Below are 14,582 nucleotides of genomic sequence, written 5' to 3' on the forward strand. Positions count from 1 at the left end.
AGAGGTTGCAATTTTTTTGGTTTTGGCGAGGCTAACAGTGGGGCGGCACAAATTGTCCAGCAATTTGTGGAGAATCAGCAATCAGCGTATCTCTTTGTCACAAATTGCTAGAGTTTTTTTACAAGGTAATAATTGTGAACCCCATTAAATTGTCATTATTTTTTCAGCAATTTCTGGGAGAATATCTTTCCAGTCAATCAATCAGTGTATCAGCTCAATAATTTGTAACTAAATTTATATTTTAAGTTTGAAAGGATGCGGGTAGGTATATATGCGGGAGGAAACACTCCTGCTCCTCTTGGCTCACAGGCAGTGCTATAAGGCACATCCCTGATGGATGGATCCTTCTCGCCTCCTTTTACTTTCTGGGCTGCCCAAAGCCTGGGAAGCCCCGCTGACATGAGTTTAAAAATAGGAACCTTGTTAAAATGGAAGCATGCGGCCTCCTTAAAAGGTTTTAATGACCGACCCGCCGCCATCCATCCTCCCATCCCACCTCTGTTAAAATTGGAAGTGGGTGGGTTTGAGGTTGCTTGGGATCGGATTTGAAATTCTTAACATTTTTAACTTCTGACCTGGCCTAAACCCACCGGTTTTTGAGAGGTAAAATCACCCCTTATGCCTCGATTTATAAAGCCAAAGATCCCGTATGCCTCTTTAATAGCCTTTACAACTTATCCTGCCATCTTCAAGACTTATGTATGTACACTCCCAGCTCTCTGTGTTCCTGCACTCCATATTAAATTGTACCATTTAGTTTATATTACCTCTCTTCATTCATTTTACCAAAATGTATCACTTCACACTTCTCTGTGTTAACTTTCATCCATGTGTCTTCCCATTTCACCATGCTGTCCTATGTCCTCTTGAAGTCCATTACATTCCTACTCACTGTTTACAGTCATGACACTATTTTGCTTCACGAGACCAGCTGAATTGACTCACTGCATTTAGCAAGCCAGAGGATGAGATTGTTGCTCTGATGGTAGACTGGAAGACCTATGAAAGAGAGGGGCTTCACTGCATTTAGTTACAAAGAGCACAGTTTACTTTGAGGAATGCAGTTGACTGCAGGACAACTGCACATTGGTGCTGATAGTTATTTGAGAGGGGATAGAATCAAAACCTAGCCCAAAAGTTTTTAATGGACAGTGAAGATGTTTTTCTTAATAGCAGGGGCGGGTGGGGGGGTTTAGGTAGAAAGGTCAAGAGATTTGTTAATCGTTATGTTATAAGGAAAGGCTCTGCAGTCCTGTGTTAGAAACAACATAAATCTTTTTTTTTTTAACCACACGGTGTTCTTAAAATACATGGGGGAAGAGAGCTATGTATCAATAGCCAGGTGACATCTCAAGAGTGCAAGTGCTTGTTCAATCAATTGTGAAATTGTTTAATCGTGGTAGGTTAAGGATTCTAAGCTGAATAAAACTAATTACAAGACAAATACACAGCAGGAGGTAAAAGAGAGGATAGACCCAATCCTGTGCATGATTGTTTTCCCTGGCTGGTATAAGTGCCTGAGAAGGAATGCACCTGTCTACACCTGTGTAATTGACTACTATTACAGGCCCTAATGGTCAGGTATCGAAACAACCGAACTGTTTTGTCAAATATCACTGGGAAAGGAGCACATTCTACACTGTATCTGTAGAGAGATGTTTTTGTTGTAAAATAAAATGCTGAAGCCCTTTGATCGCTTGGATATTTAGGGCTGGATTTTTGGCTTTGATGATTTCGGGGCAGTAATGGCAGTGGGGAAATAAAGTTTGCGCCCGGGAATAGTTTGTACCTCAGTCATCAAAATTGGGCAGCTGGGCCCGGAGTCTGTGGTGCAGCATTAAGGGAGGCGTTGTACACTTGTCTTGGGCGTTAGCATGGGAAAATCCCGAGCTAAAGAGCCAGGCTGGGAGCGCTCTGAAAGATGCTTGGGGGGGATTGAAATAGAAAACAGAAAAACATTCCCAATACATAGTCCACACCATCACAACATAAATCACAAAAAAAAAAATAGGACTGCATTACTTATCTCTCTGAGGTTGGTATAGTTGAACCGCCCGATTTCCCAGGCATGCACTGCGGGGCATACGAGCCGGGCGGGAGTCAAAAAGCACGCTGGGGGTGTTGCACACCGGGACAGCTCTGCCTGGCGGTACTGCTCCACGCTGTCACAAAACCAGCCCCGAAAACCCCCGTGGGGCGCTGGAGGCAGACCACCCGCCCAGAAGACCTCATCACCGCCATTGCCGCTGCTCCGGGCGAAATGCGAAGCACAAAGGACCAGAAAATCCACCCCTTAGTTTTAATTGGAATACAATCACTTTTTAAAAATCCGGTCAGGAACACAATATAACTAAAACTTACCTTTAGCACTGTGGAGTTTGTTTCTTTTGATTCTGGACTTTAATTTCCAGTTCCTTTTAAAAAAAAAAAATAAACTAGACACATTAGAATCCATTACAGTGTGTCAATATTTCATAAATCAATAACTCTTTTTTTTTAAAAAAGTGATTCTGGACCTACTGGTTTGAAATATTGATTTGCTCCTCCTGACCCCAGTTTAAAAAAAAACAAATATACACGGGTACATACTTTTTGGTGTCGGCTGCTGTTCGGCCTCAACAATCCCATCAAAACTTAAGCAGAGCCTGTGCCTGTATGATGTTGGAAGTGTTTTGGGTGTCCTTGGGGCGCAGGACGTTGCCCCAAGGACACCCACAGTGCAAACGTACTCCAAACTAACTTAGAATGGAGCAAGTGAAGATTTTTGTAGGCCTGAAAAAACCTTGTCTACACATTAAAAAATCAGGTGCAGGTTACAAATTAGGCGTCCGGAACAAGGTCGGGGGGGGGGGGGGAGGGGAAGGGAAGTCATTACATTCTACAATAAATCCTTAGTTATACTTATACAAATATTATACAAATAATTCCAACCTGAATAAAAATTTATAAGCAAAGAAAAGATTAAATAAACCATGTTCCTACCTGTGTGAAAGTGCTTCAGGCCGGGAGAAGGCTGCAGGAAGCCTCACAAGCTGAGGCAGCCGTTCCTGACGGCGGTGGGGGGGGGGGGGAGAGGCAGGGAGGAGGCAGCCGTTCCCGACGGCGGGGGGGGGGGGAGGAGGCAGTGAGGAGGCAGCCGTTCCCGACTGCAGTGGGGGGGAGGCAGGGAGGAGGCAGCCGTTCCCGACGGCAGGGGGGGGGGGGAAGAGGGGGAGGCCCCCCTGCCGTCGGTCGGGCCCGTCGGGAAACGGCTGCCTCAACTTCTGAGGCTTCCTGCAGCCTCCTCACTGCTGCAAGAAGCCTCAGTGCTGATCATGGAAGGGCAATGTGGTTTTATTTAAAAAATGTAAAAAAATTGAACAGCTACAAAGAACTACAAAAATGGCCGAGTGTCAATGTTTCCTTCACACTGCGCGTGCGCGAACGCTCCAACGCGCACGCGCAGGGTTGCCGGCACGAAAAAAACTCATTTAAATGGTACCCGCCCCCTCCTACTTACAAAATCGGCGCGAGTGGTAGGCTCCGTCCCCTGGGCGCCGCGCCAAGCTGACATCGAGCTGAAAAGCACTCGAGAATAGCGCATTTTTTTTCAGGCGCCGTTTTCATGTGGAAACTTGGGGACTCTATGTTAGTAACACTGAAATTGATCGATCAGGGATGACACAGCAATTTTCTTTGTTGCTAGTTTGCATCTGATTTCAGTCTGATTTAAACTTGTCATTTATATCTTCCTGTATTTGTTTGTCTGGAGCTCACAAGAACAGCTTTGTGTTGTATTTTCACACAGTACATCTCTGCAACAAAGGCAATTTTTTGAAGTTGCAGTGTTGTGTTACTCGAGCAAAGGAATGCTGAATTTGATGACCAACATGTGTGAAAAGGAAAAGTTTCTTGAAGACCTGTTTCAAAGTTATAAATATCCTTGTACATTGCAATTTATTCTCTAATTTTTATTAATGTCCTACTTTCTTGAACTTACCTCATCTATACCATTTAATATTTCTTAAAGTAAGATGTCATTCCTCCCCCGCCCCCCCCTTAATCAACTTATTTCTAGACTGTTGACCTGAAGTTTCTCTAATGTTTACTCATAGCTCATCCCCGTTACACTCGGGATCAACCTTGTTGCTCTTTTCTGTACCTTTTTTGTACTTTATATAAGTATTATGACGACTAAAACTAAACACAGTGAGATAAATTTTTATGGCCGAGAAATTTGATTGTTTACGCATGTTTTTAGAATGAAAAATAGGTGCTGCATGGTCCAATATGGCATGTGATATGCGCGTGCTCAATCCATAACAAAAAAAGCACCGCATGCAATGGGGTAGAAATTTCGGCCTCCCAGGTCCATACTGAGTATGTACGGATTCAAAAGCCAGTTTTCAACGCACAATGCGCATGCGCTGAAAACCGGCTTTTTCGATCTGTCAAGCTGGAGCTTGACAGATCTTCCGTATCTCGGGAACAAATACATTTGCATGGGCTAGATTGCGGTATTTACCCTTATCTTGCCCAGCAAATATCCTGAATACTCTTGCGCCTGATAAAAGCAGGCGCATAGCCTACTTTTACAGGCATAAGAGTCTTAAAACACTAAAAACATAAAAAATAAAATTTAAAAACATATTTTATTTTTAAATACCCTGCCCACTATGTTAAATTTATTTTAAAGCATAATTTTAAAAACGTTTTTAAAAATTGGAAAAATATGTATTTTTAATAATACATAAATAACTTTAATTTAAATTAATGTTAAATATGTAGTGTATTTTTTCTTTTTTTTAATTAATGTTTTGTGTGTTTGGAGGGTGTGGTTCTCATTCATAATAATGGGAACTCCCATTATTATGAATGAGAACATATTTTACCTTGATTGGCTGCCCAGAGCCATGTGACTGCAGCTCCAGCCCTGCGCACATCCTAAAGCGCAGTCAATGGAGGCCTCAGGACCGGAACTCGCATGGTCGCAGCCGCTTCAGGTAAGTGCGCTTCTTTTTAAAGTTTTTTCCCGATCGCCCGCGGGAAGCAGCCGACCGGGATTTCTGGGCCAATATTAGTTAGGATGCCCTGTAGTCGTCTTGGTGCCCATCTGAAACAGCCATTAGGCCCCCGATTTTCAGAAGCTCCTTTATGTAATTGGTTCCCAACTGCAGCATGGTTAGTTTTCTCAGGCTGTTAATACGTATCTTTCTATTGCAACTATGATCTGACCAGTGTAGTATAAACATTTAGCTAACTTCTATAGTCTTATGAGGGTAGATTTTATGAATGTGTGCATAGTTTGTCTTTAGTGTCTATTTCTTGATCACAATGTTAGTTCTGATGCTGTGTGGTTCATAACAGTAGTGAAAAAATACAATGTTTTTTTTTCAATAGGCCCCAGTATGGAGGAAAATTCTGTGATGGTACTCCTCGTATATACAAGCTATGCAATAATCAAAATTGCCTTAAAAATAGCATTGATTTTAGATCACAGCAGTGTGCAGAATACAACAGCAAGCCATTCCGGGGGTGGTACTACAACTGGAAGCCATATATTCATGTTGAGGGTAAATATATTTTTTTAAAAGCTGCAACAAATTGCTTTGTAAATCATAAACAATATTAGGTGTCCTGTGTAGTCAAATGCTAATATTGCTTTGTTTTGTTAATACAAAACTAATTTTTGCTTTCAAAATGAGTTTTGTAACTTCTTATAAGTTCACAATAATAACAATAACTTGCATTTGTATGGCCTCTTTAACATAATAATATATCTCCAGGAGCTTCATCTATGAGCGAACGGATTGAGCAATCGGAAGAATTGGCAATAAACATTATCGGAAAGATACATTTTAAGATAATTTTAAAGACATAATTTTAAAAGACAATAGCAGGAACAAGAGGTTTAAGGAAGGGCTTTTAGATGGTGGAACTTCGATAGTTATCAGAAACAGAGTAAAGAATACCAGGCCAGAGGGATGCAATAAGGGTAGAGTTGGAGGACGGTAAGGAATGGCCTGGGATGGAAGGCTGAAACATTTTGCAAATTTAAGTTGTGGTGAGGCCATGGAAGGATTTGTAAATCAAGCCAATCATTTTGAATTTGATGCCTTGGGAGACAGGGAGCCAATGAAGTTTGCTAAGGATTGTGGTCATAGGCAAGTAGGGCACATTGGGGGAAAGGAAGCAGGAGGCAGAGTTTTGGACAAGTTGGAGTTTGTGTCGAGAGGTGCTTGGGAGACTGGTCAGGAGCTTGTTGAAGAAGACTAGTCTTGACATTACAAAAGTGTAGATATTTATTAGCGATGTGACTGAGGTAGAGCAGAGGTGGGTAATGTTACCTAAGTGAAAGGATAATTATCGTAAAATAGATGCTGACGCGCCAATATGGTAGGTGGCAGGTGAGCGTTTTTTCCATGCTGGAAGTGCACCGCCCACCATCATTGATAAAGGCTCTTCCATAGGTCTCCAGAGAGCATGACTGAAACAGGCATTAGGCCACTCGCACATGGTAAAAACTGTTTTTTTAAAAAAGCATTGCTGGGGGAGCCGCAGGCAGAGGGAATTGGCGGGTGGCGAGAATTGGAACTGGCAGGAATCCAGGAAAGATTTAGCACGGGTCAACAGCGAGGTCGGGACCCAGGGAAGGTTCAGCATGGATCAGCAACGAGGTTGGGACCCAGGAAAGTTACAGCATGGCCCAGCAGTGAGGTTGGGACCCAGGAAAGGTACAGCATGGACCAGCAGCGAGGTTGGAACCCAGGAAAGGTACAGCACGGACCAGCAAGCGAGGTCAGGACCCAGGGAAGTTACAGCATGGCCCAGCAGTGAGGTTGGGACCAAGAAAAGGTACAGCATGGACCAGCAGCGAGGTTGGAACCCAGGAAAGGTACAGCACGGACCAGCAAGCGAGGTCAGGACCCAGGGAAGGTTCAGCATGGCCCAGCAGTGAGGTTGGGACCAAGAAAAGGTACAGCATGGACCAGCAGCGAGGTTGGGACCCAGGAAAGGTACAGCACGGACCAGCAACGAGGTTGGGACCCAGGAAAGGTACAGCATGGCCCAGCAGTGAGGTTGGGACCCAGGAAAGGTACAGCACAGACCAGCAGCGAGGTTGGGACCCAGGAAAGGTACAGCACGGACCAGCAGCGAGGTCAGGACCCAGAAAAGGTACAGTATGGACCAGCAGCTAGGTCAGGACCCAGGAAAGATACAGCATAGCCCAGCAGTGAGGTCGAGACAAGAGGCCAGAATACGCGTGGTCACTAGTAAAGATCCAACGACCAAAGCATGAGCAGCTGGAGAGAGAGCGGAAAAGCACAGGAGAGAAATGCGCTGGAGCCGGGGGTGCCCGGGGTACAGTGTCAGTATTTTATGGACAAATTAGCAAGCTGCTTCAAGAATAATGCGCTCATCTGCACTGCAATCTCTGAAAACCAGGGAGAGAGGACCTGAGGGAGGGAGGGAGTCAGTAGGAACGTGTGTGTGTGTGTGTGTGTGTGTGTGTGTGTGTGCTAGGCCCATGCAGCAGAGCCTGGTTTCCAATCATCTTTGATCCCCTTGCCATTGGACCAAGACCTTGCGCTGTCAAACCCGTGTGGGAGCTAGTGTGCAATGGCCACTCTATGTTAAACGAACTCACGCATAGGCATATTCCACCCTTTAAAATGAAGTTCGGGACCTGGAGCATCAGGATCCTCATGGACAACCCCAACAGCGACAGACCGGAACGTCGTACTGCTATCATTGCCCAGGAACTCAGACGCTTCAACATCGACATCGCTGCCCTGAGCGAGTCACGGCGGGAAGGAGAAGATCAGCTCAAGGAACAAGGTGGTAGCTGCACTTTCTTATAGAAAGGCAAACCAGAAGAAGAATGTCGTATCCATGGGGTTGGCAAAAAAAATGAGCTAGCTTGGAGATTCCCCCTACGGGATAAGCAAACGTCTCAGACCTTTCGGCACACTCTGACCCGGAACCTTTTTATTACGGTTATCAGCGCATACGCCCCAATCCTGGAAGCTATGGACGAGGCCAAAGAGGAATTCTACTTCAGCCTTGAACAATCTCTGTCCCGAGTTCCAACGGATGATAAGCTGATTCTCCTTGGTGACTTTAATGCCAGAGTTGGAAAGGACACAGATCTATGGAGAGGGGTGATTGGCAGGGAAGGGCTAGGGAAAACCAACTCCAATGGTATCCTCCTCCTGACGAAATGCTTAGAACATGGTCTTGTCATAACCAACACCTTGTTTCGTCAGAAAGACAAGTACAAGGCCGCATGGCAACACCCTCGCTCTAGGCATATGTCATCATCTGAGCGAGGGACCGCAAGGCCGTCCGCATCACTCGCGCCATGGCAGGAGCTGACGACTGCTGGACTGACCACCGCCTAATCCGCTCTGATATCTCCATCAACGTAGCCTCAAACGGCAGGGGCAACAGAAATGCTGCTGCAGAAAAATCAATGCTGAAGCACTCAAAGACCCTGCAAAGAAAGCCCTATTCAGCCAATGTCTCACAGCCAACCTGCCAATGAACCGGAGCCACAGAGTGTCCATAGTGCCTGGTCTGCCCTCAAGTTCACCATAATTAGAACCTATGAAGAGACTCTTGGTTACTCTACCAGAAAACATCGAGACTGGTTCGATGAGAATCCAGGAGCTAATAAATCACAAACGCAAGGCATTTTTGAATTGGAAACAACACCACAACTCGAGTGAACGAAAGCAGATCTACAGATGACTGAAGGCCAAGGTCCAACAAAAAACTTGTGACCTAAAGGACAGATGGTGGGTGGAAAAAGTGCAGGAGATCCAGCAACTAGCCAACATTCACGACGTGTGTGAATTTTTTAGTGCAGTCAAGACCACCTACAGCCCAAGCACTCAAGGTCCTATTCCACTGAGAGCCAAGAACGGAGAGGTGCTCATCAAAGACAGAGAGGCAGTCAGTGCCCGCTGGAAGAAGCACTTTGAGAATCTCCTCAACCAAGACTCTGTTTTTAACCTGAGAGTCCTTGACTCCAGCCCACAGCATGCTACCCGTCACCACCTCGTCACACTCCCAGCCCGACATGAGGTTGAAAAGGCCATCCGACAACTGAAAAACAACAAGGCCTCAGGAGCAGATGGAATTACCGCCGAAGTACTAAAACATGGTGGAGAAGTACCCTTGGCACGAATCCATGACCTCATCTCTCTGATCTGGAAGGAGGAGAGCATGCCGGGGTTCACAGAGTTGCTGTAATCGTGACCATCTTCAAGAAAGGTGACAAATCCGTTTGCGGTAATTACAGAGGAGTTTCCCTGCTGTCCGCTGCAGGGAAAATCATTGCAAGAATCCTCCTCAATCGTCTCCTCCCAGTGGCTGAAGAGCTCCTCCCAGAGTCGCAATGAGGCTTCCGCCCACTAAGAGGCACAATGGATATAATCTTCACCACGCAACAAATCCAAGATAAATGTAGGGAACAGCATCAACCTCTGTACATGGCTTTCTTTGACCCCACAAAGGCCTTCCACTCTGCCAACGGTGAGGGATTATGGAGTGTCCTTCTCAAATTCGGCTGTCATCAAAAATTTGTCACCATCCGCCGCCTGCTTCACGATGACATGCAAGTCGTGATTCTTACCAACGGATCCACCTCAGACCCAATACAAGTGCAGACCGGGATCAAGCAAGGCTGTATCATTGCACCAACACTCTTCTCAATCTTCCTCACTGCTTCATCTCACCTTTAACAAGCTCCCCGTTGGAGTGGAGTTAATCTACAGGACAAGCAGGAAATTGTACAACCTCCAATGCCTCCAGTCCAGATCCAAGGTTGCTCCAACCTCTGTCATTGAATTACAATATGCAGGTAACACTTGCACTTGTGCATACTCTGAGGTCGAACTCCAAACCATTGTTGACACTTTCACTGAAGCGTACGAGAGTCTGGGCATGGCATTAAACATCAGTAACAAAGGTTCTCTACCAACCTGCCCCCGCCACACAGTACTGCTCCCTGATTGTCCAAGGTCTCGTCATAGATCTTGATAATGTGGACCACTTCCCATACTTTGGGAGCCTACTATCAGCAAGGACAGACGACGATCACGAAGTCCAACACTGCCTTCAGTGTACCAGTGCAGCCTTCGGCCACCTGAGGAAAAGAGTGTTCGGAGACCAGGATCTCAACCACAGTACGAAGCTCATGGTCTACAGAGCAGTAGTGATACCCGCCCATCTATATGCTTCAGAGACATGGACTATGTACAGTAGGCACCTCAAAGCACTGGAGAAGTACCACCAATGCTGCCTCCGTAAAATCCTGCCAGTTCATTGGCAGGATAAGGCGCACCAACATCAGCGTTCTCTCTCGGGCCAACATCCCCAGCATCAAGGCATTGACCACGCTCAATCAGCTCTGATGGACGGGCCACATCGTCCGCATGCCCGAAAAAAGCACTCTACTCTGAGCTACGTCACGGCAGGCGAGTATTCAGGAAACGCTTCCAGGACACCCTCAAAGCTTCCTTGACAAAATGTAACATTCACACCGACTCTTGGGAATCCCTGGCCCATGACCACTCAAAATGGAGAAGAAACATCCGAGAAGGCGGCGAACATTTTGAGTCTCTTCGCCGGGAACACGCGGAAGCCAAGTACAAACTGTGGAAGGAGTATACGACGAATCAAGCACCCCACCCACCTGTCCCTCCTACCACCGTCTGCCCCATCTGTGACAGAGAGTGTAGATCCTGCATTGGCCTCATCAGTCACCTTAGAATTCATTTTAGTGTGGAAGCAAGTCATTCTCAACACCAGGCTTTCCATATTCCTTTGAAAGATAGCGGCTGCTGAACGAATGCCAAATGGACACCTGTTGTAAACAAACAGCCCCTTGTGCGTGGTGATGGTGGTCAGTAGCTTGGATTCTTCGGCCAGTTCCTGAGTCATGTAGGCCGAAGTGAGGTCCAACTTGATGAACAGCTTGCCGCCTGCCAGTGTGGCAAAGAGATCCTCCGCTCTCGGAAGCGGGTATTGGTCTTGTAGTGACACTCGGTTGATGGTGGCCTTGTAGTCGCCACAGATCCTGACCGAGCCATCCGTTTTTGGGACAGGGACGATGGGGCTTGCCCGGTCACTGAATTCAATGGGCAAAATGATGCCCTCTCTTAGCAACCTGTCCAACTCACTCTCAATTTTCTCCCACATCACATAGGGCACAGCTCTGGCTTTATGGTGCACTGGTCTGGCGTCCGAGGTGATGCGTATCACAACTTTGGTACCTTTGAAAGTCCCGACACCAGGTTGAAATAGTGTCTCAAATTTCTGTAGGACCTGTGAGCATGAACTTCGCTCCACAGATGAAATGGCATGCACATCTCGGCTACAGTTCATCTTGGCTAGCCAGCTTCTCCCCAAAAGCGCGGGACTATTTTCCGGGACAATCCAGAGTGGCAGCCGGTTCTCTGATCCATTATGTGTGACCACCAACATTGCACTGCCTAGCACTGGGATGATCTCTTTGGTTTACGTCCGTAGTTGCGTGTCAATGCGTTCTAGTTTGGGTCTGCTAGCTCTGAGTGGCCATAGTTTCTCGAATTGTTGGACACTCATAAGTGACTGACTGGCCCCTGTGTCCAGCTCCATGCGTACCGGGATGCCATTTAATAGGATTTTCATCATCATAGGTGGCGTTTTTGTATATGAGCTGTGGATGTTTGCCACCTGATCCCGCTGAACTTCAGCATCCATTGCTGTGTCCCAAGCATCACCCTGCCTTGCAGACCCCTCGTGTGGTTCATCTGCCTCGTAAATTAGCCTCGCTACAGGCTTCCTGCACATTCTGGCTAAATGTCCACTGAAGTTACAATTTCTACAGATGAATTGTTGGAACCTGCAGGTTTTTGCAGCATGTCTGCCCCCGCACCTCCAGCATGAGCTGAGATTGTTGTGAACAAAAGAGTTGTTACCCGGCATTCCTCTCTGATTGTCTCTTTGATTACTCTTGAGTACTCTGTTAGTGGGTGTCAGTGGCCCCATCCCAGGACGTATTGTCCCTTGTGATGGTGTAAATGTCCGTTCAACCTGCCATTGTCTCTGTTGATGACCCACTCTAGAGTCTGTTACTGCCTGGGTGGTGTCGAATTGCCCTTGCCTGCCTGTGGGATTCTGAGTCGCGTTTACAATGTTAACTCCCTGCTCCATCGCCATGTTGGGAGCAGAGTTGCGTGCGTATATTATCCTGGTTTCCTCCTCCCCCGCCATGAAGGTCTGAGCCATCAACGCCGCTGCTTCCAAGGTCAAGTCCTTGGTCTCAATTAGCTTTCTGAAAATCCCAGCATGCCCAATGCCCTCAATGAAAAAATCCCGTAACATCTCCCCCCGCAGGCGTCTGTGAACTTAGAGGCTGGCCAAGCACCGAAGGTCCACAACAAAGTCCGGTATGCTCTGTCCTTCCCGACGTCGGTGTGTATAGAATCTGTGTCGGGCCATGTGTATACTGCTTGCCGGTTTGAGGTGCTTACCGATCAGTTTGCTGAGCTCCTCGAAGGTTTTGTCCGCCGGCTTCTCGGGTGCGAGCAGGTCTTTCATCAGCGCATACATCTTAGGTCCACAGCTGGCCAGTAGATGCGCCCTCCGCTTGTCAGCCACTGCCTCTCCCAGCCAGTCCTTCGTGACAAAGCTCTGCTGGAGCCTCTCAATGAAATCGTCCCATTCCTCATCAACACAGTACCGTTCCTCTGTGCTACCAGTGGCCATTCTCGTGAGTCGTTGATTCCCATTTCCCGTCGGCAAATGTTGTGTCCTTACACACTACTATAAATTCACACGAGGCACATTCTGCAGACAAGGTCACTCTGTGACCTGAACCTTTATTCACAGGACTAAGAAGTGATGAAGGTAGGTGGAGCTTCCCCTTTTATACCTGAAAGACCAGGCTAGGAGAGTCTCCCACAAGTTCATCCCCTGTGGTCAAGATGTGCATTTCTTAGGTATATATAGTATGCAGTGTTGTTCCATGAAGATTATAGTTACATGAAGGTTACATACATGACACTATCTGGTTGAACTCCCGAGTCAGCAGCTGGAGGGGGGATGGAGTGGGGAGCAAGAATATGGAGGTGTTGGCAGGAGATAAATAAAACTACTTCAGTTTCGCTGTAATTTAAGTAAGAGACATTTTGGCTTCTCCATGACTTAATGTCAGAGGAGCAGTCTGATAACACAAGCTTGGTCTTGGAATCGAGGATGCTGGTTGAGATATGGAACTGGATATTGTTAGCAAATGTGAAAATGACCTCATATCTGCAACTGATGGCCCCAAAATTCCTCGGATCACAATCTTGGCAGTTATACAAGGATTGTACCTTACAGTACCCGCCCCCCAGCACTAATTCCGCCCTTAGTGGGGGGGGGGAGGTTTCCCTTATCCCACCCTGCTCCTTAGTCCCTAGATAAAGGGGCTGATCTGTCCAAAGACCCATATTCCTCACCGTTCCAGGTCGCTTGCCTGGAGCTCAGTGGCAGGGCCTACATCTGCCATGTTGGAGGCCAGTATACCTCACTTAATTGGGCATACCATATACTGGGCTCTGATGTAACCTGAGGAGTGAGAATTTCTGGTGTAGGGAGATCTCAACCAGCTCTCAAAGTTCAAATTCATTTAATAGAATGGTTACAGCACAGAAGGAGTCCATTCAGCCCGTCAAACACGTGCTAACTCACTGCAAGAGCACTTCAGCTAGTCCCACTCCTCTGCCCTTTCCCCGTAGCCCTACAATTTTTTTCCCATCAGATACTTAACCAATTCCCTTTTGAAAGCCATGATTCAATCTGCCTCCACCACCCTTTCAGGCGGTGCATTTCAGATCCTAATCATTCGCTGCGTAAAAAAGTTTTTCCTCATGTTGCCTTTGGTTCTCCTGCCAATCACCTTAAATCTGTGACTTATGGTTCTTAAGCCTTCTAATAATAGGAACAATTTCTCTCTATCTACTCTGTCTAAAACCCTCATGATTTTGAACACCTCTATCAAATCTCCTCTCAACCTTCTCTGTTCTAAGAAGAAGAAACCCAGCCTCTCCAGTCTATCCATGTAATTGAAGTTCTCCATCCCTGGAACCATTCTTGTCCATCTTTTCTGCACCCTCTCTAAGACCTTCACATCCTTCCTAAAGTGCAGTGCCTAGAATTGGACACAATACTCCAGTTGAGGCTGAACCAGTGTTTTATAAAGGTTCATCATAACGTCCCTGTTTTTGTAATCTATGCCTCTGTTTATAAAACCCAGGATACCATATTCTTTTTTAACCACTTTCTCAACCTACTCTGCCACCTTCAATGATTTGTGCAATATACCTGCAAGACTCTCTGTTCCTGCAGCCCTTTTAGAATTGTACCCTTTAGTTTATATTGTTTCTCCTTGTTCTTCGTACCAAAATATATCACTGTTTAGGACCACTCTGCAGACCACGTTCAGTTCTTAACTTTGATGATAAGTGGAGCAAAATGCTTCATCTTGATACGAGGTGAAATTAGGATAAAAACCGGCATTTGCTTACTGGTGAGCATAATTTTATTTTGACGATTGGAGCACCGGCAGTTAG

General features: G+C 46.3%; 1 protein-coding gene across 1 annotated transcript in view; it reads left to right on the top strand.

The window, feature by feature from the left end:
• LOC139264391 (A disintegrin and metalloproteinase with thrombospondin motifs 16) overlaps nucleotides 1-14,582 on the top strand; it is a 469,636-nt gene that overhangs the window by 228,864 nt on the left and 226,190 nt on the right. Inside the window, exon 13 of the mRNA XM_070880768.1 lies at nucleotides 5,380-5,552. Coding sequence (XP_070736869.1) covers nucleotides 5,380-5,552 — 173 coding nt within the window. The remainder of the gene's footprint in view (nucleotides 1-5,379; nucleotides 5,553-14,582) is intronic.

The sequence above is a fragment of the Pristiophorus japonicus genome, chromosome 5 (genome assembly GCF_044704955.1).
Source record: "Pristiophorus japonicus isolate sPriJap1 chromosome 5, sPriJap1.hap1, whole genome shotgun sequence".
Taxonomy (NCBI): domain Eukaryota; kingdom Metazoa; phylum Chordata; class Chondrichthyes; family Pristiophoridae; genus Pristiophorus; species Pristiophorus japonicus.